Below are 23956 nucleotides of genomic sequence, written 5' to 3'. Positions count from 1 at the left end.
CTGCGGGGGGCAGTGGCCCCGGCAGGCAGCGCAAGCAGGGATGGCACCAGCTCCAGGAAGGGGCAGCCTGGGCGCACCGTGCCCCCCCCTAAATATAGCACCTCGCAGGGCTGGCTGCCTCTGGCAGCACCCCTGGCCCCACACCGCAGCAGGGCCACCCGCAAAGCCCCGCACCTGAGCTGGGGGCCCATGCGGGCAGGGTCGGCCGGACCACCCCGTGCCCCGGCCCCAGGCAGCACGGTGGGCAGCAGCAAGCATCCCCGCTGTACCCGGTCCCAGCCAGCGCCTCCTGGCAGCTCTCCTGGCACCGGGAGCTCTCAGCATGCCCAGGACCCTGCAGAGGAAAGAGGTCTGTCAGCGGGGACCCCAGCAGTGGCGACCTCAGCAGTGGGGACCTCAGCAGACATACTGCCTGAACGCCACCGGGCCCCAGCCCCAGTGGTCACTGACCTTCCCCAGGCCAGGGCTGCCAGGCTGGGCCATGCCCTTACCCACTGAGGCCAGCTAGCCCGTCGTCTGCACTTCCTCCTCCTCCTTCTCTTCCTCCTCTTCCTCGGCCCAGCCACCCAGCGGCATCTCCCGGTGCTGAGCCTGTGAGGCCCTGGCAGCTGAGCCTGGGGCACAGGGTGGGTAAGAACCAGTCCTGCAGCTCCTGCCTACGGTTCAGGCCCTCAGGACCCCCCAGCTGCCCCACCTCCAGGCTCAGCCCTGTGGGGGCTGGGGGCAGCATGCGTCCCCCGCTCCCCCAGGAGCCCCAGCGTGGTGCTCACCTGTGGTCATGGGGGGAGGCTTGGGTGCTCCTGTGGCCCCCCACACCCCCCACGGCCTGGGGTCCAGGGCCTTGCTGCTGCTGCTGGTGGAGCTGGAAGAGTGGAAGAGGCAGTCAGAGCCCCCCGCCATGGCAAGCTGCCTCCCCACAGTGTCCCCTTGGGACACCGCCCCATCCCCAATGGGGTGGCAGAAGGGAGGACATGGCTGCAGTGATGCCAGCCATGGCAGTTCACCCCCAACACTGTCTGGCAGCACCCATGGGGTCCCCAGCCAAACCCAGGGTGACAGGGGGTGACAGAGCAGAGGACTAGGGACAAGGGCCTGGGAACCAGGGCCAGGGCCAGGCAAGACCCATGGGGGTGGCAGGCAGGAGGCAAGGACAGAGCACCCGGCTGGGTACAGCCCCCCCCAGCAATGCTCCTGCAGGCAGGGATATGGGTAGGGCCATGGTGGGGGACCCACACCCCGGGGCTGCCACGGGCAGGGGAGCCAGGGGACGTACCTCGTGCAGGTAGATGGCATGGAGGCTCATCTCGGCCGAGGCCACCTCGGAGAGCAGTGCCGAGTGGCTCAGGCTGTGCAGCCGTGACTTGCTCAGGAGCAGGCTGTGGGCAGAGCCAGTGAGAACCGCGCCGGCACTTGGGGCCCCGCCACGACACCCCTTCCCCATGCCCCCTCCCCCAGCCCGCTCCGCACGCAGACTCCGCCCCCCCCTCCCCCCCCCCCCTCCCTCCCCCCCTCCCCCCCATCGGCAGGACCTCTCCTCCGGGAGCAGGCGGTCGCTGTGGCAGCCGGGGCTGTCGGCGGGGGGACCCCGTGCCCGCCCAGGCAGGGGCGATGCCAGGGAGGCCAGGACGCTGGCGGCGGCGCTGGCCGTGCTGCAGGGCTGGGCAAAGTGCCGGTCCCGGGCCACCAGCCCGCTGGCCGAGAGGATGGGCCGGGCCAGGACGCTGGCTAGCAGGCCCTCTGGCTGCGGAGACATGCGTCAGGGCGACCCCGGCTGGAAACCTCCGGACCCCCCCAGCCCCCAGTGCCCGCCCCACTCACCGCAGCTGCCGAGTCGTCGGAGAGGAGGGATGCTCCCAACGGCCCCTCGGCCAGGATGCACTGGGCAGGCGGCGCAGTGGCCGCGTCCTGCTGCACCTTCTCCTTCAGCTGGCTGAGGAAGAGCTCGCTCTGTGGCGGTGGCTGCCAGCGCGGGTTGGTGATAGCGAAGTGCATCAGCGACAGCTCCGTCTTCCCATTCTCTGCTTGCTGGTACACGGAGGCCTCCGTCTGCCCGGCTGACAGCCACTGTGGGGCAGGGGTGAGCAGAGCTGCTGCACCTGGGACCCCCTCACCCCGGGACTCCCCCACCCTGGGACCCCCCCCGACCTGGGGATTGCCGTGGTTGCGGACATCAAGCTGGGCAAAGGAGCAGATGTCGCCCACTCCCACCACCTCCACCGTGAAGTTGCGGAAGAAGTCGACGATGTCGAGGGCACGAGTGGGCAGGGCAAAGATGAGGATGAGGGGGGTGAGGATGGGGCTCAGCAGCTCCTCCAGGATGAAAACCTGCAGGTGACAGGGGCATCAGGGGGTGTCTGGGGGAGGGGGGGGGGGTTGGTCCCACCACCTACCCCTGCCCATGCTCACCGCCTTGTACTGGAAGAGCTGTGCCATCTCGCTACGTGTCTCCGACCGGCTGGCATTGCCCTGCCAGTGGTCAGGCATGTAGTGGACGTGGGCCAGGACACGCTGCAGCAGTTGTTCTGGGCACCAGACCATGTGCTCATCGGGGATGAAGGACCTGCAGGTGGGGGGCAGGCATCCCACCTCCCACTCAGCCACCGCACTGCCCACTGTGCCCGCCAGCGGCCCGGCACCGCACAGCCCGGCACCGCACAGCCTGGTGCACCTACCTGGCCAGAGTGACCACCAGCCCCAGCAGCGTGATGGCGGTGAGGATGTGCTGCACCGTCAGCACATCTTCATCATAGACGGTCAGGACAATGAGCACGGCCAGGATGGAGCCAGCGAAGAAGCCGATGTTCTTGGCCAGCACAGTGAGCAGCGGGCTGGTGAAGGAGTTCATGTACTTGGTGGCCGGCTTGTAGCCGCGGCTCAGCCGTGCCTGCAGCTCGTGGTTGAGCTCATTGAAGTGGCGCAGGTAGTGGCGGCCATAGAGGGACCAGCGGCGGGCACCCAGGCTGCCCGGCTCCCGCTTGATCACCTCGGCGTAGCTGAAGAAGGCGTAGAGAAGCTGCCAGACCAGCACGCAGGGGCAGAGCAGCAGGTTGGCCAGCCCCAGCAGCACCATGGCACGTGCCAAGCGCCGGGCCAGCTCCCGCCGGGCGCCTGCCCGCTTGCACTGCGGCCGCAGGCTCCACTTGTTCTGGAAGAGCGAGCCGGGGCCCCAGAAAAGGAGCAGCTCCAGGTTGTACTTGAGGCCCTGGGTGAGGAAGACGACGGAGCCCAGCAGCGGCAGGCGGAAGTGGACGGGCAGAAGCGACTTGTTGATCATGGCCACCGTGTAGTTCTTGAAGCGCAGGATGCGGTGGTAGATGTCCAGCTCCGTCAGCTCCTTCTTGTGCACGCACATCTGCTGCTGCCGCTGCAGCAAGATCAGCCGTTCCTGCACCTCCTGCCAGCTGTAGTTGCACAGCCCCTCCTGTGCCAAACAACACACCCATTGGCTCTGGGTGGGCACAGCTGGCCCTGCAAACCCCCTCCCCATGGCCCCATGAGCCCGCTCCCTGCAGCCCCACTCACCGAGGGGATGTTGAGGGCTTTGATATAGAAGGTTCGGATCTCCCAGTAGCTCAGCAGGCTGCAGAGCACCTTCACCAGCCGGTACAGCCAGAAGACAGCTGCCATCACCAGCAGGAAGATGATCCAGCCACTGGCCTGGATCCTGGCAGGGGACGTGAGTCAGGCACGGCCACGGCGGTGCTGGGACCCTTGCACGGCCATGGCGGCAGCTCCCAGCCCTGCTCCTCACCTCTGGGCACACTGCGGGGCTGGCAGGACAGCATCGGGCAGCGTCACCTTGCTGCGGTCAGGGGCCACCCCCCCGGCGTGGCTGTGGTTGAGTGGCCGGTTGGCAAAGAGGACGTCATAATCCACGCAACACAGCAGGAAGGTGGTGAAGGTGACAACGAACAGGAACTGCCTGGGGGTGGCAGAGGCTCAGTGCAGCCCCTTGCCCCATGGCCGCACAGCATGGCATCGCATGGCACGGCACGGCATGGCACGCAGGGGCGGGTGTCCCGCAGGCACTTACACCAGCTCAAAGATGTCCGAAAGCATCATGCAGGTGAAGCCATTCTTCTGGTGGAAGTGGTAGATGTTGGGGCCACGTTAAGGAGTGTGTGCCTGCAGTGCCAGACCCCCCTGCCCCCCCCTCGGCACCAGGTCTCCCCCCCCCCCCGCCACAGTGCCAGCCACGGGCAGGGCTGGGCAGCAGCCAGGCAGGGGCCCTGCAAGGATATCTTGGTGAAGAAATTATCCAGGTTCTTGATGTGGTGCCAAGAGTCTGGCAGAGGAGAGAAAAACAGCAGCAACTAAGCCAGGGCCACAGCACAGCCCACCCTGGCCCGCCACACCCCCCACCCTCAGCACATCCCAGCCTGGCACCCACAGTCCCCCCACCTGTGACCAGCTGGAGGGCTGTGGGGTAGCAGTGCCCCCACCCCCCATGCAGCAGGGATGGGCCTGTGCCCTCTTCCGGCAGGCTGCCCTCCAGTCAAGCCCCCCAGCCCAGAGCCACGACCCCTAGGCTGCTGCTGTGACCCCCCAGGGCAGCACCGCCCCCCCAGCAGCCTGGACGCCTCCACCCGCGGCAGGGTCTGGACCCCCCAGTACCTTGCAGCCCCTCGGTGACATGCACCAGCAGCTCTTCCTCGCCTGGGGGTGAGTCTTCCTCAAAGTCCTCCAAGCGCTGGTACTCCCCTTGCGCCTCCATCGCCCACCGTCCCGCCTGCTGGGGATACCCATCGGCACCCACCGATTGCCAGGTTGCAGGGTGCAGCCCCTCCGCAACCCCATGGGCCGTGGTGCACAGGGCTGCTGGGCTGAGCCTGCCCTGCTGCCGGGAGCCGGAAATGCCGGCGAGGTCACGCCGCGCCGCCCGCATGCCCTGAATTCGAGTGGCCTGAGCTGGCCTCCCACACCGCGGCCACAGTCATGGCCATGGCCCCGAGGCAGGGCACGCCACCCAGCCTGGCCACCGGCTGGATCCCTGCCAGCACTCAGCCATGCCCCGCCACAGCAGAGCTCCCTGGGGAGACCCCTGCCTGGCCTGGCAGGGACCCCCAATTCACGCCCTCCATGCCCACCCCTCAGGCCATGCCGTGCTGCCCCCCTGCAATCTGAGTAGAGTGGACCCCCACCCCACAGACCCCCACCCCACGGACATGCATCCCCATGGACCCCCACCCCACTGACACACACACCCCAGACCCCCATCCCCATGGACCCCCATCCCCAAGGACACCTCCCCTCCCAGACCCCCACCCCTGAGCTCAGGGCCAGATCTTGAGCCCCAGTGGACTCTTAATGCCCCGGGGACCCCTGACCTCAGAGTAGGACCGGACCCCAAGCCCTTTTGGGCAGGAGGGACCCCAAACCCTTGGGACAGGAACCCAAGCCCCTTGGGGAAGCACAGGACTGTGGCTCCTTTGGGGCAGTGTGGGACCCCCACCCGCACTGGGGAACGGCAGCACCCCCTACCCCTAGGGAAGGACAGGACCCCTGGGCAGGATGGGACCCTTAGCCCCTTGGGGAAGCACAGTACCCCAATCCTCTGCGGCAGGATGGGACACCCAGACCCCCAGGGAAGCACAGGACCCCGGGACCCTTGGGGCAGGATGGGACCCCCCTCCCCTTGTGGCAGGATGGGACCCTCACTCCATGGGGAGGGACAGGACCCCCAGCCCCTGGGGAAGGACAGAACCCCCCTGTGCAGCCCTCACTGCCCTCCCCTTACCGCCTGGTCGGTGCTCCCGCAGCCCCGCACGTCACCCGTGTCCCCTCTGGTGGCCCGTGCCAGTGCTCGGCCAGGCCAGAGGCCGCAGGTGATGCTGTCTGGCCCCACCCTGCCGCGGCGCTGCCAGGGCCTGACTCACGGTACCGGGCCGGTGCGACGGGGCCGCGGGCACGAGGGGCCCCGGGGCGGTGATTCAGCAGGAGGAACACGGCTGCAGGGGCCTGGGTGCTGCTGGACGCACCGTCCCCGCACTGACCCCCGCCTTGCGCAACTCCCCGTTGGGGACAGGGCCACCGTGTCCCCCAGGATCGGGTGTCCCGGCCGGTGATGCCGGCACAGTCCTTCCCCCACGTGCCCCGCACCGGGCGGCCAAAAATACCCGCAGGGCTGGGGCACCCGAAAATAGCCCGGGCGGCGTAAACAGCTGGGGGGGCCGGGGCCTGGCAAGGGGACCCCTGTGCCAGAGCAGGGCAGCAGGGGACCCCTCCTTGGCACACTGCTCCTCGGAGACACAGGCCCTGGCAAGGACCCCTGCGAGGACACATGTACCCCAGTGTCCCCACAGTGGCATGTGTGTCACATAGGGACCGCCACGACCCTGCAGGGACACAGGCACCTCAGTGGGGACACAGGTACATGCATGGGGACGCAGGCAGTGTCACAGCCCCGTGGTGACACACACCCTGTGGTGACACGTACCCCAATAGCACCGTGGTGACACACACCCCGCAGGGACACAGCCACCCCTCAGGGACAGACACTGGCATGCCAATGGCCCTGTGGAGTCACCTGGATGCCAGGGGCCCACATGCACCCTGTGGGGACACGGGCACCCCAATGACCCCATGGAGACATATCTGCTGGTGCGGCAGCCTGTGCCCCCATGTCGCCTGGTGGTCCCCCCCGCAGTGGCCAGGCCAGGGGACTCCAGGAAGGTGCGGGGTGACCCCACACAGGGGGCTCTGGGGCATTGCAGCTGTCTGAAGCCACCCACTCCCGTGTCCCCGGCCCCCCCGGTCTCCCCCGGCCCCGGCGCCCGCTGGTCCCTCCCGGCTCACCTGGCAGCTCAGTGCTGGTGCGGTCCCCGCGGGACCGGTATCCCCGGTGCCGGGCGCTCATCTGTCCCCGCACCGGCCCCGGGACCGGGACGGCGTCCTGCCGCTGGGCATGGCCGCTGCGGCACCGACACCAACACCGGGGGGTCGGGCGGGGGTCTCGGGGGTGTCCCCCGCCCTAGGGAGCGGGGTCCGAGCAGGAGTAAGGCGGGACCGCTGCAGGGTCCCGGATCAGGGCTCTGGGTCCCGGTGCAGGGCCCGGTGAGCAGCGCGGGCCCCGGCGGGCCCGGTGTGCCGAAGGAGGCGCCGGGGAGGGACGGGGGTGCGGGCCCTGGCGGGTTGTCGGGGTGCGGGGCCCGGGGGGTGCCGAGGGGCTCGTGCGGGGCCGGGGCGGGTCGGGGCCGGCGCAGGGCCCGGGCCGCGGTGCTGGAGCTCCGCCCGTCGCAGCCGGTGCTGCCCGCCCCTGCCCGCCCCGGTGCCGCCCCCGCCCGCCCCTGCCCGACCCGGTGCCGCCCCCGCCCACCCCGTCGGTGCCCGCCATGCTGCTGCTGCTGCGGGCACTCGGCGCTCGGGTCGGGCTCCGCTGTGTCCACGCTGCGCTGCGGCCGCCCCTCGCCCCGGCCCGGAGGTACCGGGGAGCCTCGGGGTCGGGGGGGGGGGGGCTGGCCGGGCTCGGCGTCGCTGGGGGGGCGGGGCTGGACTCGGGGTCACTGGGGTCAGGGGGTGCGGTGGGGTTGGGGCTCCGGGGGGCTGCAGGGGTTCGTGTGTGTCTCGGGGCAGCAGGGCTGGGGGCGTGCAGGGGGCGGTGGGCTCCCAAGCGCTGGGCTGGGGGCAGAGCGGGGGGGGGGGGGTCCGGGTGCTGGTGCTCAGCCGGGGGGGGAGTATGCGAGTGGGGGTGGCGGGAGCACTGGGAGGGGGCCAGGGTGTCCCCTGCCCCGGGGCAGCCCAGGTCAGCATGGGGAGGCTGGCCATGCCTGGGGGGAGCGGCCCTTGTCCAGGTCCCCTATGTCCCCGGGGCTGGCCCCAGGTTCAGGTGGCCCATGCTCACCCCTCTCCTCAGTTTCAGGTATGGGGGGGTACGCCTCGGGCTTGCTGGCCCCCCTCACCTCTCCCCCAGCCCCACGCCACCAGCCCTGCGCTGCCTGCTCCTGGCTGGCCCAGCCACGGGCTGCATGGTGCTTGGCTTGCTGGGCACAGCTGCGCGCTGCAAGGAGGCCACCGTCCCCACCGTCCCAGCTGTCCTCGAGCCTGCCCAGCCACAGCCGGAGCCCACCTTCAACTGGCCGCTGTTCTGGACCTTCCTGCGCCCCCAGCTCCTGGCCCTCTCGGCAGCCGTGGTGGTAAGGTGGGGCGGGTGGGTGGCCACGGGCCCCTCGTCCCCGTGCCATGGTGTGATGCCCACCATCCCCGATGCCCACTGTTCCCATACTGCAGCATGACGCCCACTGTCCCTGTGCCATGGCACGGATACCCACTGTCCCCATGCCACGGCACTGACACCTGCCATCCCTGTGCTGTGGCACTGACACCCGCCGTTCCCGCAGCTGGCGCTGGGCGCAGCCCTGCTCAACGTCCACATCCCGGTGCTGCTGGGGCAGCTGGTCAACGTGGTGGCCCACTGCACCCGCAGCCACATCACCACCTACCTGCAGGAGGTCCGGTGCCCAGCTCTGCGTCTGCTCGCTGTATACTGCCTGCAGGTGGGTGCCAGCACCCTGAGCCAGGTGGGGGGTGCCGGGGGGCTGCCCCTGTGCCCCTCCCAAGCCTGTTTCCTCCGCAGGGGCTGCTGACCTTTGGGTACATTGCGCTGCTGGCACGGGTTGGGGAGCAGGTGGCGGGCAGCATGCGCAAGGCGCTCTTCATCTCCTTGCTCCGGTAAAATGCCCCACAGGGCAGTGAGGGGACGGGATGCATGAGGGGACCCCCAGCCCACTGCCCCAGCCTGCTGCCACTCCCCCCGGCAGGCAGGATGTGGCATTCTTTGACGCCAACCGGACAGGACAGCTGGTGAACCGGCTGACGACCGACATCCAGGAGTTCAAGTCCTCTTTCAAGCTGGCCATCTCCCAGGTGAGACACGCAGCTAGCAGCACCAGACCCCCCCCCAGCCCCTAGCACCCACCCCTGCCGACCCTCCCCCCACCTAGGGCCTGCGCAGTGGCACCCAGACGGCAGGCTGCTTTGTCTCGCTCTACCTGCTCTCTCCGAAGCTGACCGGCCTCCTGCTCGTGGCGCTGCCCACGCTGGTGGGTGCCGGGGCCCTCATTGGCACCATCCTCCGCAGCCTCTCCCGCCGGGCACAGGAGCAGGTAACCCCACACTTTCCCCCTGCACTCCAGCCCTACAACCCCCATCAAGGGACCCCGCCATCCCCCCAGGGCCCAAGCAGGGGGTGTCCCACTCCTGGCCCCCTGCTCCATCCCTCTCCCCGCAGGTGGCCAAGGCCACCGGGATAGCAGATGAGGTGCTGGGAAATGTCCGGACCGTGCGCGCCTTTGCTATGGAGGACCAGCAGGCAGGGTAAGGGGTCAGTGGGGATTGGGGGCGACCGGGAGCTGGGTGGGCATCAGTCCCCATTCCCTGCCCACAGGCTGTACTGCACCGAGGTGGACCGTGCCAGCTGGCTGAATGAGCGGCTGGGGCTGGGCATTGCTGCCTTCCAGGGGCTCTCCAACCTGGCGCTCAACGGTGAGTAGGTGCCATGGGGTGGAACCAAGCAGTGCCATGGGGCAGCACCCCCTCTGGGTCCCAACTCTATCCCGCCCCCCATAGGCATTGTCCTGGGTACCATCTTCGTGGGCGGCTCACTGATGGCTGGGGATGAGCTCTCACCTGGGGACCTCATGTCCTTCCTGGTGGCCTCACAGACGGTGCAAAGGTCAGGGCAGGGCCTGGCACAATGCCTCTCCTGGCACCTCGGTGTGCTGCGGCCCGCTGTGAGCACAACCCTGAGTCTCCCCTTGTGCACCACAGGTCCATGGCAAACATCTCCATCCTCCTTGGGCAGGTAGGTGGGGCAGGGGGTCCCACTCCCCCCCCGGGAGCTGGGGGGCAGGTGACCGGGGGTCCTGGGGGGTGCTTCCACTGCTGTCCCTGCAGGTGGTGCGAGGTCTGAGTGCTGGCGCCCGCGTCTTTGAGTTGCTGACGCTGGAGCCCAGTGTGGCGCTGCGGGGAGGAGGCTCCATCCCCAGCCACTCCCTGCTGGGCCGCATCTGCTTCCACCACGTCTCCTTCAGGTGAGCCCCTGCATCCCGGCCACCCAAGCCTCCCCACAGGCTGGGGGATGCTGGCACGGTGCTCTTGCAGCCCCCCTCTCCTCTACCTGCAGCTACCCCACCCGCCCTGGCTACTCAGTCCTGCGGGACTTCAGCCTCACCTTGCCCCCCTGCAAGACGGTGGCCATCGTGGGACCATCCGGAGGAGGTACCAGCCTGGCCGCAGACTCCCCCTGGCTCTCCCTGCACCCCCAGGGCAGGGGATACCCTGACCTGTGTGTTGCAGCCAGGGTTGGGGGCTAGAGCCAGCCCAGCCACCCCAGGGACGCCAGCTCAGCCCCTCTCCAGTCCCTGGCTGCATCCTCCTGCACCCCAGTCCTCTGCAGTGCTGCCCAGTCAGCCCAGTGGGTGTCAGGGACTGGGAACTGGCCTCTGTGCCTCTCACCCACCCACCAGCTCTCCATGATGCCGGGGCATGTGGCCGGAGCCGGTGTTGTGGGGCTGAGGGCTCCCTTCTGCAGGGAAGTCGACGGTGGCAGCACTGCTGGAGCGGTTCTATGAGCCCACGCAAGGCACCATCACTCTAGACGGCCATGACATCTCCTCCCTGGACCCTTCCTGGCTGCGAGGGCAGGTCATCGGCTTCATCAGCCAGGTTTGGGGCTGCTGTGGGATGCTTCCCCCACACCCTGGATGGGACACCCGGGGAGGGGAGGGAGGTGGCCTGGTCCAGGGCTCGGTGCTGAGGAGCTGGCTGCTGCTGCAGGAGCCAGTGCTCTTCGGAATGACCATCATGGAGAACATCCGCTTCGGGAAGCCGGGTGCCTCTGACACAGAGGTGTACGCTGCAGCCCAGCTTGCCAACGCGGACGGCTTCATCCGCAGCTTCCCCGATGGCTACAACACCATTGTGGGTATGTGCTGGGCTGCAGGGCATGGCAGGGGGCTGAGCCTGGCGGCAGTGCGGGGCAGGATGGAGCTCAGCTGCCCCATGGGACAGGCAGACGAGCATGAGACCCTGGCCAAGGTGGCCCAAGTTCCCCTGAGGACACTGGCTGCTAGTCACCGCTGGTGCGAGGCTGTGCTGGGAGGGACAGCAGCTGAGCCAGGCTCCCCGCAGGAGTGGGGCTTCTGGGGGGCTCTCTGGCTGTGGTGCCTGGGGGTGCTGCAGGAACATGGCTGTGCCCCTTGGCTCCTGTCCTCGGGGCCTGGGTCCCTGCCCATCCAGGGGTCCCCCCAGGGTGGGGCGGCACCAGAACCCCGCAGTTGTCCCCATCAGGCGAGCGCGGCACGGCACTGTCAGGAGGTCAGAAGCAGCGCATCGCCATCGCCCGTGCCCTGCTGAAGGACCCCGCTATCCTGATCCTGGACGAGGCGACGAGCGCACTGGACGCCCAGTCAGAGAAGGTGGTGCAGGAGGCGCTGGACCGCGCAGCCTCGGGCCGCACGGTGCTGCTCATCGCACACCGCCTCAGCACCATCCGGGGGGCCGACCTTATCGTGGTGCTGGCGCAGGGGCGGGTGGCCGAGGTGAGCGGGGGGCGCTGGGGGGCGTGGGGTGGTGGTGCGCAGCCGCATGGGTGACGCTGTCTCCACCGTCCCCCCAGGCAGGGACCCACGAGGAGTTGGTGCGCCGCGGGGGGCTGTACGCCGAGCTCATCCGTCGGCAGACCAAGGACCAGTCCTGAGCGTGGAGCGGACGCGGGGGGGCACCCGCTGCTCCCCAATAAACCAGGGATGAAAAGCGGCCGTGGGGGCTCTGCTGTGTGCTGCGGGGCTGGGGGGACCCGAGCCGGGGCCGACCGGGCTGCCGAGGGGGGCGCCGGCACCGCCCTCCCCGCGCCCGCTGCGAGGGGCCCTCCGAGCCGCTCGGGGGCGCCCGTCGCAGCGGCGGGAGCGGGGCCTGTGCTCGGCCTCCCGCCCTGCCAGGGGGCGGTGCCGTGGGGTGACGCTTATTTAGGGGCGGGGCGGAGTGTTGGCCCCGCCCCTCCGCGGGGCAGGGCAGGTGCCTGCCGGCGGTCCGGGGCGGGGGAACCCTTGTATACACCGCCCCCCCTCCCCCGCCGGAGTAAGGAGGGACCCCTGCGTTGTTCCTCTGGGTGTCGGGACCCCTGCGTTGTTCCTCTGGGTGTCGGGACCCCCGTGTGCCCCCCGGGGCAGGACAGCCGCCTGCTGACACGCCCCCCCGCTGGGGCTCCCACCCCTCAGTACCCCAGCGCCCCCCGCCCCGCCGCTGCCCCGGGAGGGGCTCCGGGCCACCCCTGCTCTGCGGCCGCCGGTGCGGGGGCCCGGCGCGGCCCAGGGGGATGCTGCAGTGTCCGAGTTCCCCCCCGTAATGGGCTGAGCGGGGGCTCCGTGCCCGGAGGGAGGGGGGTCGAGCAGGGAGGGAGAGAGGAGGGGGTTGCGGCGAGGGCAGCCCCCAACCCTGCCCAGCTCCCGGCTCCGCGCCCCCCGCCCGTCCTCGCCGGGGGGCGGTGACGGGTGGAGCCGCCCGGGAGGGGCGGGGGCGGGGGGCGGCCGCAGACCGGCAGCGGCTGCGCCGCGGCAGCGGGAGCGGAGCCGGAGCCGGGGCTGGTCCTGGTCCTGGTCCTGGTCCTGCCCTGCCTGCCCGCAGCAGTCTGAGCACGACGCGGCGATGGGCCGGGGGCGGCCGGGGGGCTGAGGGCGGTGGGGAGCGCGGGGGCCCGGCAGCAGCATCATGAGGGCGGGCGCAGAGGGTGGCAGGGAGGGCTCGGGGCTCTCCAGCCTGCGGGCCTTCGCTCACAGCTCCTCGCTGCACGGCATCAGCCACGTCTTCGCCTACGGGGCCGTGTCGCTGCGCCGCGTGCTGTGGGGTGCCTTCTTCCTGGGCTCGCTGGGGTTGCTGCTGCTGGTCTGCGCCGAGCGTGTTGCCTACTTCCTCACCTACCCACATGTCACCAAGCTGGACGAGGTGGCTGCCCACAACCTCACCTTCCCAGCCATCACCATCTGCAACCTCAATGAGTTCCGCTTCTCCAAGATCACCCGCAACGACATGTACCACGTGGGCGAGCTGCTGGCGCTGCTCAACGACCGCTACGAGATCAGCAACCCGCAGCTGGCCGAGCCCCACGTCCTGGCTGCCCTGCGCGACAAGGCCAACTTCAAGAACTTCAAGGCGAAGCCCTTCAGCATGGCCGAGTTCTACAACCGCACTGGCCATGACCTGGCCGACATGCTGCTGCAGTGCTCCTTCCGCGGTGCTAACTGCACTGCCCGCAACTTCACCGTGGTGAGTGCCGGCCGCGGGGCGCGATGCCCAGCTGGAGGAGGGGGCTCCACCGGTGACTGGGTGGCCACGTGCCCCTGAGGACCACGAACGGATGCCAGTGTCCTGCCAGGGTCAGGCACCGGCATGCTGAGGCTGCTGCAGCACCAGTGGGTGAGCCCCACAGCCATCCCACTGGCGTGTCCCACCACCTGCAGCCCACCTTCCCAGGCACTGCAGTGGGCCAGCTGAGGTGCCCTCACCCCACCCTCACTGCAGGGGTGCCTGGTGGCTGTGAACGGCACCCAGCCTGGAGCCGTGCTGTGCCGGGACCCTGCACCCGGCTGGGCAGCTCTGCCTGTGTGCAGCCCCTTGCCACGGGATGCTTAGGGGTACAGCCCCTGCTCCCCCCACGCCAGCCCCAGGTCCCACCCAGGCACCAGCACCAGCCGCTTCCCTGGCTGAGTTTGCAAACAGGCTCCCACTCCCGCAACTCCTCCGCGCAGCTGGCCCTGGCGCGGCCAGGGGTCTCCTATGCCAGAGTCATCCCCCCTGCAGCCATCGTGCTGCCCTCAGCACTCCCACACCACTCCTGGGGCTGTGCCCACTCTGCTGCTGAGCCAGGGAGTCGCTCTCACCACAGCAGCCGTGCCCCAGCAGCGGGGCCAAGCTGCATCCCCCGGGCTGCAGGCTTGCCCCTGGGTGACATGCAGGGTGCAGGCAGCTGCTGGAGCGTGGCAGAGGGGAGCAGGGCTTCCACGTCCCTGTGCAGGTGGGGGCTGCTGTGGGCAGCAGGGCGGCCGTGGGAGGGAGTGCCTTCCCTGCCCTGTGCAACCATGGGTGGGAATGGGGACCCCCAGCAAACCTCGACTGCAGGCAGCCTGTGCCAGGTCCTGTGAGACCCGCCTGTGGCAGTGCCTGCCCAGGAGGGACAGGCAGGAACGGTGCTACGGGCAGGAGAGGGGCATGGACAGGAGACATGTCCTTTGTGCTGCGGCAGTGCCGGGGAGGCAGCGTGCTGTGGGAGCTGGGCAGCCTGTGCCCGCTGCTTGGCCACGCTATCACAACAGCATTACTGTCAGCTTAAGACTACTAATGTGCAAAATTAATTTTCCTTGGGAGCTCAATTGAAAAGCATCCCCTTCGGCAACTCTGCGACCCCTGCGCCCTTTGCTGGAGCAGCTCTGTCGGTGCCCCTCTGGCAGGGCCAGGTGGCAGCCGCCTGGGTTGAGGGCTGGGACATGTGGCGGGAGGGCTGAGGGTCCCCAGGGCAGGACGTGGGGTGGCACAGCTGCCATGGCAGTTGGAGGGCCAGCACCTCTCTGGAGAGTATGGCTGAGCCACAGGGGCACCAGCTTGCTGCCAGCGTGGGGAACCGGTGCCTGCCCCAGGGGTGCGCAGGCACCCATCTCCGTTCCTGTGCTGATGGTGTCGGGGGCGGGTGCTGTGCTGCTCCCACTGCCCTGAGGGTCACCGATGCCTCCGGGAGCATCGGGCTCTGCCCGCATGTGTTGCACAACCGGCACCGCTGCCACCTTGTTTCTGATGGGCAGCGAGAAACTTCTGCCTGAGCAGCTGTGGCCACCCCCGGCACATGCAGCCACACCGTGGGGCTGCCCAGCCCAGCTCAGCCCTGTCTCTGCCTGCACCCACTGCAACTTTCGCGGCTGAAAATCCAGAGCTAATGCCTGGCCTTAGTCACGGATTATGACCCTCTGCCCTGGGCCTCAGTGCTAAGCTGGCAGCTCACGGCACCGCGTCCCCTCCGGTGGCAGTGGGCTCTGGGGCTCCCATCCCATGCCTGGGCTGGAGAGATCGGCTGTGTGCGGCACCTCATCCTAGCCCCATCCTTGGGGTCCCCAAGGACCCTGGGCACATGGCGAGTGTCCAAAGCAAGGGCTGTCCAGGCTGGGTCTGTGCCCCACAGCTGCCTCCCCCTGGGGCTGGCAGGGATGGGGCAAGCTGGGCTATGGGAACTGGGGGTGCTTGGGGCCAGCATGGCCCCAGAGTGCAGGGCTGGGGGGCTGATCGTGGGTCACCCTGAGTATGGGGACCAAGAGGGCTGGCAGTAACAGGGCTGTATCCCCATTCCTGTGTGTCCCCCCCCCCCCCCCAGCAGCTATGTCCCAGCACATCCCTGTGCCGGGCAGCCGTTGCCATGGCAGTCGCCCCCCTCCTCCTCCTTGGGCAGCATGTTGCCATGGTGACGGCTCCCCTCTTTAGGAACAGCCCATTACCATAGCAACGCCCCCCTCCGTGTCATGTGTTCCCCCCCCCCCCCCCCCCGTGGGGCAGGATGGGGGGACAACCATACCCGGGGGACAGACACACACATGCCATAGCTGGGGGGCCATGGCTGCACCCCCTCCCCCAGGGCAGCCCCTCCATGGGGTGGAGGCTGTGGCCTCTGCGTGAGAGGGGTTCTGAGGGAGCAGCTCACAGCTGTTTAGCTCAGGATCATGCTGCGGGCTCTGGGCAGGGTCTCTGCCCCGGGTGCTGGTCCCTGGAGGCTCCGGGTGCTGGGGTCCCTGGCTGTGGGTGCTGGTCCATGGGTGCTGGGTGCTCTGGGGTTGATGGCACAAGGCTGGCTCTCAGGTCCTTGTGGGAGTGACAACCTCTGCCACCATGGCTAAGCCAAGCCCTGGTCCCTGTCTCTGTCCTGGCTTGTGCCCTCACCACTCACATGTCCCCACATATCCCCACATACCCCTGGAGCTGTGCTGAAGCCCAGTCCTGCTGCAGAGCCAGGCAGGATGGACCACCATGGCCACTGAGCCACTAGGGCCAGATGAAGGGGCACAGGGGATGGCCAGCCCAGCCACCTTTCACCTGCTCCTGTGCCCTGCATGGGCTGGGACACATCTTTGTGCCTGGTGCACCGGCATCGTGCCACGTGCTCCAGGCTGGTGCCTTCCTGGCTTGCTGGGCACCTTCCTGCTGCAGGCTGGGCAGTGGGTGCAGCACTAGGTTGCGTACCCCCGCGTCGCTGTGCTGGGAGGTGGAAAGCCGTGGCCTCATCTTCCCCACCGTCACCCTCTGCAACTACAACTGCTCCCAGCTCACCCCCAGTGACCTGTTCTGGCTGGGGCAGCTGCTGGCAGTGGGGAGGGAGGATTTCCCCCCTGTCTGCGGGCACTGGGGCAGACCCCCCAACCTCGCCGGCTTCTTCCCCAGCAAGAGCCACGACCTGGGCGCCTTCCACCAGCGCGCCTGGCGCCCCATCCATGAGATGCTGCTGCGCTGCTGCTTACGTGCCCAGGACTGCGGCCCCCAGAACTTCACTGCCGTGAGTGCCAGCACCACTGCCACAGCTACAGTCACTGCCACGGCCACGGCTGGCTCCGTCCCGGGCAGGACCCACAGCAGCCTCAGCTGGCTCTGCCCTGGGCAGGGCTTGGGCAGGACCCCCAGGGCTGAGCAGGTTTTGGAGCAGTGGGGTGATGGGGTGTGTGGGCTGTGGGGCAGCCGTGCCCCCACCCTGTGTTCCCTAGCCCCAGGCACTCGGTGAAGCTCCCACTGCGCTGCCCTGGGGCAGCTCCTCTTGCCCACCCTGCACCCACGGGGCCATGGAGAGATGTGGGGCTGTGGGGAAGTGTGGTGGGGATGGGGAGCCACAGGAGGATGGGGGGGCTGTCGGGCTGCAGTGCAGGTGTAGGGGGCCAGGGCGGGGTGATGGCCAGAGTGTGTGGCTCAGCCCCGCTCCCCACAAGAGAGCCGTCCCCGGGGCATGGGGAAGGGGTGGGAAGTGGCTGTGGGGCAGTGGGGACAAAGTGTGACAGCAGGGGCAGGTGGTCTGTGCTCACTGTGGAGGCTGGTGGGATCTTTCTCCATGCTAGTGGGCTGTGGGAAGAAGTGGGTCAGCCCTGGGCTGGGGGGGTCTGTGGGCACCTTCCCAGGGGTTGGGGTCCCACATCCTGCCTAGCTGGGGAGGAACTGTCCCTCTGCCATGGCAAGTGCTGGGAGGCAGGTTACAGGCCGGGAGTCCCACAGCACCATTGGGACCTGGCAGAGCCAAGGACACTGTGCTGAGGCAGAGGTAGCAGCAGCCACTCCACGACCCCATCCACAGCCCCCACACCAGCCCCTTCCCTGGTCATGGGCTGATGGAGCACTGGGATCCAGCACTGGGGCTGTGCCGGGTCCCCGGGTGCTGCCCCCCAAGCTCTGTTCGGTGGGTGCAGGGCAGGTGCACGCCCAGCACCCCAGATACTGTTGTCTCATGGGTGGCCCCCGTGGTGGGTGCTGAGGGTCCTGCCCTGTCCCCACAGATCTTCACCCGCCTCGGCAAGTGCTACACCTTCAACTCGGGGGGGCCAGGCCGGGAGGTGCTGACCACGCTGCAGGGTGGTGCGGGGAACGGCCTGGAGCTGATGCTCAACGTCCAGCAAGAGGAATACCTGCCCGTCTGGGGGGACACGGGTGAGGGCCCCCCCCAGCTCTGCCCACAGCCTGGCTGAAGCCCCGCACCCCCAACGCCTTCCCTGCCTTGCAGACGAGACCTCCTACGAGGCAGGGGTGAAGGTGCAGATCCATAGCCAGGAGGAGCCCCCCTTCATTGACCAGCTGGGCTTTGGTGTGGCACCTGGCTTCCAGACCTTCGTGTCCTGCCAGCAGCAGCGGGTATCCGGCCGCTCTGCCCAAGCGGTGCGTGGAGGGGGCTAGGGGGGCACAGCCCCCTCCCCAGGGCTCGGGCAGTCCCGGCACAGGGGCAGCCATCCCCATGGGTCCATGCTGTGCCAAGCCATGCCACATGGCAGGTACCGTGCCACCGGCATGGCAGCTTTGCTGGCAATACCGCAGCACGGTGTGGGGCAGCCCCATGCTGAGGAAGCTCGGTCCTGCAGCACGCATCAGCCCCCGGCAGCGACCCCCCAGCCTCCTGCAGAACAGACCGTTGGCAGGGGCGGCATCCAGCTCGCGCAGCCAGACACCTAAATTTAGGTGTCTGGAGTGGGTGTCTCCATGTGTGCCGGCGCTCATGGTGTGGGCTGTGGCAGCAGGAGTGCAGCCCTTGGCGCCCATGGGTGTCTTGCTGGTTCCTGCTGCTGCATTGCCAAGCACGCACCTTGCACTGGCCCCAGCACCACTCCATCGGCCACCACAAGGAGCATGGGGGTCCATGCTGACCCCCAGAACGTCTGGCCCCTGTGTACTCCCAGCTGGTGCCATGTGCCAGGTCTCGCCCAGCACCTTCCCACCCACTGCCACGCTGGGTGCAGGTGACACCGGTGCCCCACAAGGAGAGGCAGGGGTGGGAGCAGGGTCTCTGGGGTGGCATGACCCCCCCAACACCACTGCATGGGGCCAAGCTCTGCCTGAGGGACACAGCACCATGGTGGGCTGGGAGGTGGGCGTTGTGGGCCAGGGATGCGTGTTTTCCTTAGCCCACGGCCGGCAGCTGGTGTACCTGCCCCCACCCTGGGGGGACTGCAAGGCCACCCCCATCGAGTCCGACTTCTTCACCAACTACAGCATCACTGCCTGCCGCCTGGACTGCGAGACCCGCTACCTGGCTGAGAACTGCAACTGCCGCATGGTGCACATGCCGGGTGAGCCGGGGCCGGGGCTGGGGCTGGGGGGTGGCTGCCGCAGGGCCGGGGCGGTGGGGAGACCCTCCTGCCCCTGCGACTGCCGCCTCCCCCCGCAGGCAACGCCAACGTCTGCACCCCGGAGCAGTACAAGGAGTGCGCTGACCCCGCGCTGGGTACGTACTGGCAGCACCCTGCCCACCTCTGGCATCCCCGGACACCTCCAGCTTCCCCCCAGGACCCCTCGGCCACCCCCGCACCTTCTGCCAGGCTCTATCATTGCAAACGTGGCATCATTGTCCCCATGCCCTCGCCACAGGGGGTCCCTGCCTGCTCAGACCCCGGGCACACCAGCCATGCTCATGGCACGCTTGTCCCATGCCACCGGCACCCACCACCGCCTGGGTGGCTCCAGTCAGGAGCATCCCGACCCCACATGGGCAGGAGTCCCAGTGTCCCCATCCCACCCATGCTTCCCCCCTCCAGACTTCCTGGTGAAGAAGGACAGCGAGTACTGTGCCTGCCGCACGCCCTGCGCCATGGTGCGCTACGGCAAAGAGCTTTCCATGGTGAAGATCCCTAGCAAGGCCTCAGCACGGTACCTGGCCAAGAAGTTCAACAAAACGGAGCAGTACATCGCGTGAGTGCCTGCGGCTTCGAGAGCACATGGTGTGGCACGGCATCCCCCAGCATGCAGGAACTGGCACGGCATGACAGTGTGACATGGCATGGCACAGCCACACATCCCTACCATATGTGAACTGACACGGCACAGCACGGCACGACCTCCCCTGTGCAAATCTGCCCCAGCACAGGGAAAAACGTGGCACCACACAGCATGGCATGGCACAGTATGGCACAGCACAGCACGGCATCCCCCAGCATGTGTGAACTGGCACGGCACAGCACACCGGTGTGAGACAGCACAACACAGCTGTGTGGCATGCCCCAGCATACATGAACTGGTATAGCACGGTGGTGTGACGGCGTGACATGGCACAGCACGGCCACACGACATCCTCAAGCATACATGAACTGGCACAGCATGGCACAGCACCACCTCCCCTCTGCAAATCTGCCCCAGCACAGGGAAAAACACCCAGCACCACACAACCAGTGTGGCACAGCATGGTGTGGCACAGCGTGGCGTGGCACAGCACAGCATGGCACAGTACATCCTTGTGCCATGCCAGCTCAGGGCAGACCCAGACCTCTCCACCCCATCCTGGTGGCACAGCACAGCCCCCCCCGTGGCTGGGGATGCCTCCTGATAGCTCCTCTGTCCGTCCCGGACCCTTCTGTACCTCCCCAGGGACAATGTGCTGGTCCTGGACATCTTCTTTGAGGCCCTGAACTACGAGATGATCGAGCAGAAGAAGGCGTATGAGGTGGCGGGGCTGCTGGGTAAGTGCCCAGGGGGGTCCATGAGGGTCTGGGGGGGGGGAAAAAGCCCCCCCTCTAACACCAACCCTCGGCCAGGCGACATTGGAGGGCAGATGGGGCTCTTCATTGGTGCCAGCCTCCTCACCATACTGGAGATCTTTGACTACCTGTACGAGGTGAGCATCCCCCCAGCCCCCTGCACTGCCCCCCAGCCAGAGGATGCTCAGGGCTGTGGCCAGGGGCCCTGAACCATCTCCCCCAGGTGTTCCGGTACAAACTCCTCAGCTTCTACAAGGAGAAAAAGAGGGCTCCCCGGAGCGACAGCAGCACCCTGGTAACACCCCTCCCCGACAGCCCCCTGCAGCCCCTCATGGCTCAACCTGCCTGGTGCTGCACCCCTTCAGCACCCCCCAACCCCTCCGGGCTGCGACCGGGCCACCCTCTCCCCCCAACCCTGGCACAGGCGGCAAGGGGGAGGGGGGGGGGGAGGGGCGGTCCTCACACCTCATCCCACCCATTGCTGCTCGGCCTCATCCCACTGGGACCCCCGCACTCATTCGCTCCTCTCTGTCCGTCCGTCCGCCCGCCCATCCTGCACCCACGCCGCCGGCCAGGAGCATCCAGCGGTCCCGGGCAGCCCTGCTGTCCCGCTCCCTCCGGGGCCCAGGTAGAGATCCCCCTGCTACACCCGGGGGGGGCAGCACCCAGACCCCCACCCCGGCAATGCCAGCACAGGGGGGCCGCGGGGCTGCCTCCCTCCAGGGGGGTGATCGGGATCCCTGGCCAGGGTTGAGGGGCAAGAAAGATGCAACCACGGTCCCCCTGGGCAGGGACCCCCTTACCCCGTTCCCCTGCAGATGGGCCCTAGGGGTCCACACACCCACTCCCTCCATCCCAGGCTTTTCTTGGCATCATCACCGGGGGCCACCCCCCCACCGGCTCTGCTCACATCCTCATGCATCACTCCCCAGCACCATGCCCCCTGGGTCCCTCCTGCCTAGTGACCCCCATTCCCCTGCAGCTGGGGACCACCCCAACCTCCCCTCTCCTGTCCTGGGGGAGGTTGACCACTCAGGGATGGGACAAGGTGGGGGGACAGCCTTGCTCCATAGCAGCTGTGTGCTGGCCTCCCTGAAACTAGGGGGGTTCCCAGGGCAGCCCCAAGGGCATTTGGGGTCGGGGCAAGGGGCAGAGCCCCCCAGCATGGCCCAGTGCAGTGGGATGGGGGTGGTGGCTGCAGCGCAGCCCCCTGGAGCCTCCAACAGCTCCCCCCCATCCCCAGAGCCCCCGTCCACCCCTGCGCTGCCACACGGACAGTCTCAGCTTCGCCCCGAACGTGCTACCTCGTCACCCGGCTCTAGGCGCCTTCGAGGAGTTTGCCTGCTGAGAGTCCAGCCCTGTGTCCCCCTGTTGGGCTGGGGGGGGGGTCCAGTGGGGCCCCCACCAGACTGCCCTGCCGGGACCTGGGGAGCCCATGCGGCTGTGGAGCTGGCACCAGGCCCCAAGGTGCCCCGTTCTGGGCCTCCCACCACCACTGCCTGGGGGTGGTGGCAGTGGTGGTGGGTCCCTCCCGGCCCTCCTCCAGTGTACCTGCATGCGCTGCTTGCGCCCACCCCCCTCCCCACTGCACTGTACATTGCGATGCCTGCTCGCTGTGGCCCCCGCCCCATTAAAGACCTGTCCCAGGCCCTGGCTCCTGTGCTGCTGGCAGGGGGGACAGGGGCTGTGCAGAGCAGGGCAGGCTCTGCAGGGGTTGTGGGGGGGTCCCCAGTGCCCTAGGAAAGAGAAGGCAGGCGCTGGGGAGAGGGAAGCTCTTTATGGAGGTAACAAACACGCATGATCACCCACGTACAGCAGCACGGTAGAAAAAAAACAAGGTCCCCCCCCAGCCCTGAGGCTGGTGCCCGGGACCCCCTCTCCTGCCAGGGAAGGGGCCGGGGTGCAGCAGGGAAAGGAGGGGTGGGGGGGTCCCACCCACCCCACCAAGGTCCCTGCACCTGGTCCTGGGAGGGTCCTGCCCCTCCACCAGCACCATGGCCCCATGTCACCAGGGAGGGCTCCAAGTGCTCCTGGCCCCACTATGGGGCTGGGAGGGTGAGGGACAGGAGGGGCTGTGCTAGCACCCAGCAGCCAGGGCAGAACTGGGGCAGCACTGGGTTAAAAAACCTAATAAATACTGGAGGTGGGGGGCTGTGGGGCTGGGGTCCTCACCTCACACACCCCGCCACTGCCCTTCCCACCACTGCCAGAAGCATGCCCAGAGCTGGGGTGCTGCCCCTCCAGCTCAGCACGGGGGCTGGGCCAGTGCCAGGGGTGTCCCTAGGGGGGGCAGAAGTCTGTGAAGTAGGGGTGCTGGAGAGCCTCCTCCGCCGATATCCGCTGCACCGGGTTGCACTTCAGCAGGTTCTGGTGATGAGAGGTGAGGCTGAGCCCCCCAGCCCCCACAGAAAGGCACCCCCCTCCAAGAAGCCAGAGCCCCTCTCACTCCCAGGGAAGCCCCGTGGGGCAGCAGGATGGATGGGCAGAGCACTCACCTGCAGCAGGTCCCGGCCGGTGGCGTTTAGCTTGGGCACCACGTTGACCAGGGAGGTGGTGGCGGGGTACATGGGGTAGGGCTGGGGACAGAGAGGTGAGCCCTGGCTGCCTGCTCCTGCCACCCACCACCCCTGCCCCCAGCCTGCCCCTGCCTCACCTTGTAGTCTGGCAGCTTGGCCATGGCTGGCCACTGCTCCTCTGTGGGGGTTCCAGCAACGTGGGGATGGCAGCAGTCAAGGGCCACCACGGGGGTCACCCTGCCCATCCCTGCCTCACCCTACCCTGCTCCCCTGCCCAGGAGAGGGGGATGCACCCCTCCCGATTGCATTGGAAGGATATCGGAAAATTCTCTTCAGCTGGTCATCCACATCATTCCCTGGGAACAGGGGCCGCCCCGCGTTGGCCAGCTCTGGGAAAGAGAGAGGGGCTGGGCCCCAAGGCCCCACAGCACCAGCAGCCACAGCCCCCTGTGCTGGCAGCCCCCGGCAGCACTACCTGCGAAGATGCAGCCAGCTGACCACATATCGATGGAGGTGGAGTAGAGCTTGGCGCCGAAGAGCACATCTGGGGGCCGGTACCACAGCGTGACAACCTGCGCAGAGGGCCAGTGGGGATGCTCAGCCAGCCGGGGGATGGGGAAGCTGAGCCTCCATCCAGGAGAAGGCCTCCAGCAAATGTGCGGACCTCCCAGCTCACCTCTGCCGAGTAACAGCGCACAGGGATGCCAAAGGCCCGGGCCAAGCCAAAGTCAGCCAGCTTGAGCTCCCCGTTCTGCAGGGAAAGTGCTGCGTCAGCAGGACAGCGGGGGACACACCCTGTCCTGCACCCCAGGGATGGCAGTGGCCATCACTTCAGGCCCTTCAGCCTTTCCCATCGACCAAAAACATGAGGCAGAGGCAGCATCACAAGCCACGGACAGCCAGGACAGTTCCACAGCATCACCACCGCCTCAGCCCCCACTAGCAAGCAGCGCCCCACCGGCACGCAGCCCGCTGCTGGCACGCAGCCTGGCCCTCACCCTGTTGATGAGCAGGTTCTGGGGCTTGAGGAGTCTCGGTGCAGGACGTTGCGGCTGTGGCAGAACGCGAGGCCCTTCAGCAGCTGGTACATGAAGGACTGCAGAGAAGAGCACAGCCCCAGCAGAGTCCATCAGCTCCTGGAGCCCGTGGGCTGGTGCCAGGGGCAGTCCACAGTGCCGCAGCCAGGCAGGACAAGTGCCAGCCCGCCCGAGGGCTTGCCAAGTCCCCCAAGCGCACCTTGACGATCTCTGGGTC

At 68.1% G+C, this 23956-nt stretch overlaps 4 protein-coding genes across 8 annotated transcripts in view; 2 read left to right on the top strand and 2 right to left on the bottom strand.

Annotated features, from left to right (window-relative positions):
- Positions 1-195: 195 nt before the first annotated feature.
- ATG9B (autophagy related 9B) lies at positions 196-5072 on the bottom strand. Its single transcript, XM_055709377.1, is given in 15 exon segments — positions 196-334; positions 492-614; positions 771-837; positions 839-862; positions 1274-1376; positions 1530-1741; positions 1819-2064; positions 2146-2325; positions 2407-2560; positions 2673-3421; positions 3523-3664; positions 3752-3922; positions 4034-4098; positions 4242-4285; positions 4615-5072. Coding segments are annotated over 14 exon segments (2538 nt in total). The 5' UTR covers positions 4886-5072; the 3' UTR covers positions 196-334; positions 492-504.
- A 2228-nt stretch (positions 5073-7300) lies between these two features.
- Positions 7301-11754, top strand: ABCB8 (ATP binding cassette subfamily B member 8). The gene is made up of 16 exons (XM_055709558.1): positions 7301-7420; positions 7853-8132; positions 8337-8492; positions 8573-8667; positions 8757-8862; positions 8940-9101; positions 9227-9312; positions 9383-9480; positions 9565-9670; positions 9766-9799; positions 9892-10028; positions 10121-10215; positions 10529-10662; positions 10774-10921; positions 11287-11537; positions 11615-11754. Exons 1-16 carry the CDS (start codon positions 7332-7334, stop codon positions 11693-11695), a joined length of 2058 nt encoding a protein of 685 aa, XP_055565533.1. The 5' UTR covers positions 7301-7331; the 3' UTR covers positions 11696-11754.
- A 363-nt stretch (positions 11755-12117) lies between these two features.
- ASIC3 (acid sensing ion channel subunit 3) lies at positions 12118-21827 on the top strand. 5 transcript variants are annotated; one of them, XM_055709560.1, is made up of 11 exons: positions 12118-13260; positions 17505-17655; positions 17729-17856; positions 18635-18785; positions 18884-18940; positions 19251-19404; positions 20077-20168; positions 20244-20323; positions 20410-20481; positions 20762-20814; positions 21430-21827. In XM_055709560.1, exons 1-11 carry the CDS (start codon positions 12706-12708, stop codon positions 21506-21508), a joined length of 1572 nt encoding a protein of 523 aa, XP_055565535.1. In that variant the 5' UTR covers positions 12118-12705; the 3' UTR covers positions 21509-21827. The 5 variants fall into 5 exon arrangements, 4 of the variants coding, with proteins under 4 accessions (XP_055565535.1, XP_055565536.1, XP_055565534.1 ...); XM_055709562.1 differs by adding an exon at positions 16411-16522 and having other exon boundaries at positions 13242-13260; positions 20410-20814; XM_055709561.1 differs by lacking the exon at positions 20762-20814.
- A 116-nt stretch (positions 21828-21943) lies between these two features.
- Positions 21944-23956, bottom strand: part of CDK5 (cyclin dependent kinase 5) — a 3042-nt gene continuing 1029 nt past the window's right edge. Inside the window, 8 exon segments of the mRNA XM_055708071.1 lie at positions 21944-22553; positions 22682-22762; positions 22840-22900; positions 23022-23091; positions 23178-23274; positions 23379-23453; positions 23701-23730; positions 23733-23798. Of these exon segments, the coding sequence (XP_055564046.1) occupies positions 22467-22553; positions 22682-22762; positions 22840-22900; positions 23022-23091; positions 23178-23274; positions 23379-23453; positions 23701-23730; positions 23733-23798 (567 nt within the window). The 3' untranslated portion in view covers positions 21944-22466.

This window comes from Falco cherrug, chromosome 4 (genome assembly GCF_023634085.1).
Source record: "Falco cherrug isolate bFalChe1 chromosome 4, bFalChe1.pri, whole genome shotgun sequence".
In the NCBI taxonomy this organism is placed as follows: domain Eukaryota; kingdom Metazoa; phylum Chordata; class Aves; order Falconiformes; family Falconidae; genus Falco; species Falco cherrug.
The sequence above is the reverse complement of the archived record's forward strand: the minus strand, read 5'-3'. Positions and strand labels throughout refer to the sequence as shown.

What these genes read in the sequence shown, in the direction of transcription:
- ASIC3 (XM_055709559.1), top strand. Translation starts at nt 12,706, where the DNA reads ATGAGGGCGGGCGCAGAGGGTGGCAGGGAGGGCTCGGGGCTCTCCAGC. An exon ending in CCGCATGGTGCACATGCCGG is followed by an intron (nt 18,786 to 18,883) that starts GTGAGCCGGGGC and finishes CTCCCCCCGCAG; the next exon opens with GCAACGCCAACGTCTGCACC. An exon ending in CCGCTCCCTCCGGGGCCCAG is followed by an intron (nt 20,815 to 21,429) that starts GTAGAGATCCCC and finishes CCCCATCCCCAG; the next exon opens with AGCCCCCGTCCACCCCTGCG.
- ABCB8 (XM_055709558.1), top strand. Translation starts at nt 7,332, where the DNA reads ATGCTGCTGCTGCTGCGGGCACTCGGCGCTCGGGTCGGGCTCCGCTGT. An exon ending in CGTGGGACCATCCGGAGGAG is followed by an intron (nt 10,216 to 10,528) that starts GTACCAGCCTGG and finishes TCCCTTCTGCAG; the next exon opens with GGAAGTCGACGGTGGCAGCA. An exon ending in TCATCGGCTTCATCAGCCAG is followed by an intron (nt 10,663 to 10,773) that starts GTTTGGGGCTGC and finishes CTGCTGCTGCAG; the next exon opens with GAGCCAGTGCTCTTCGGAAT.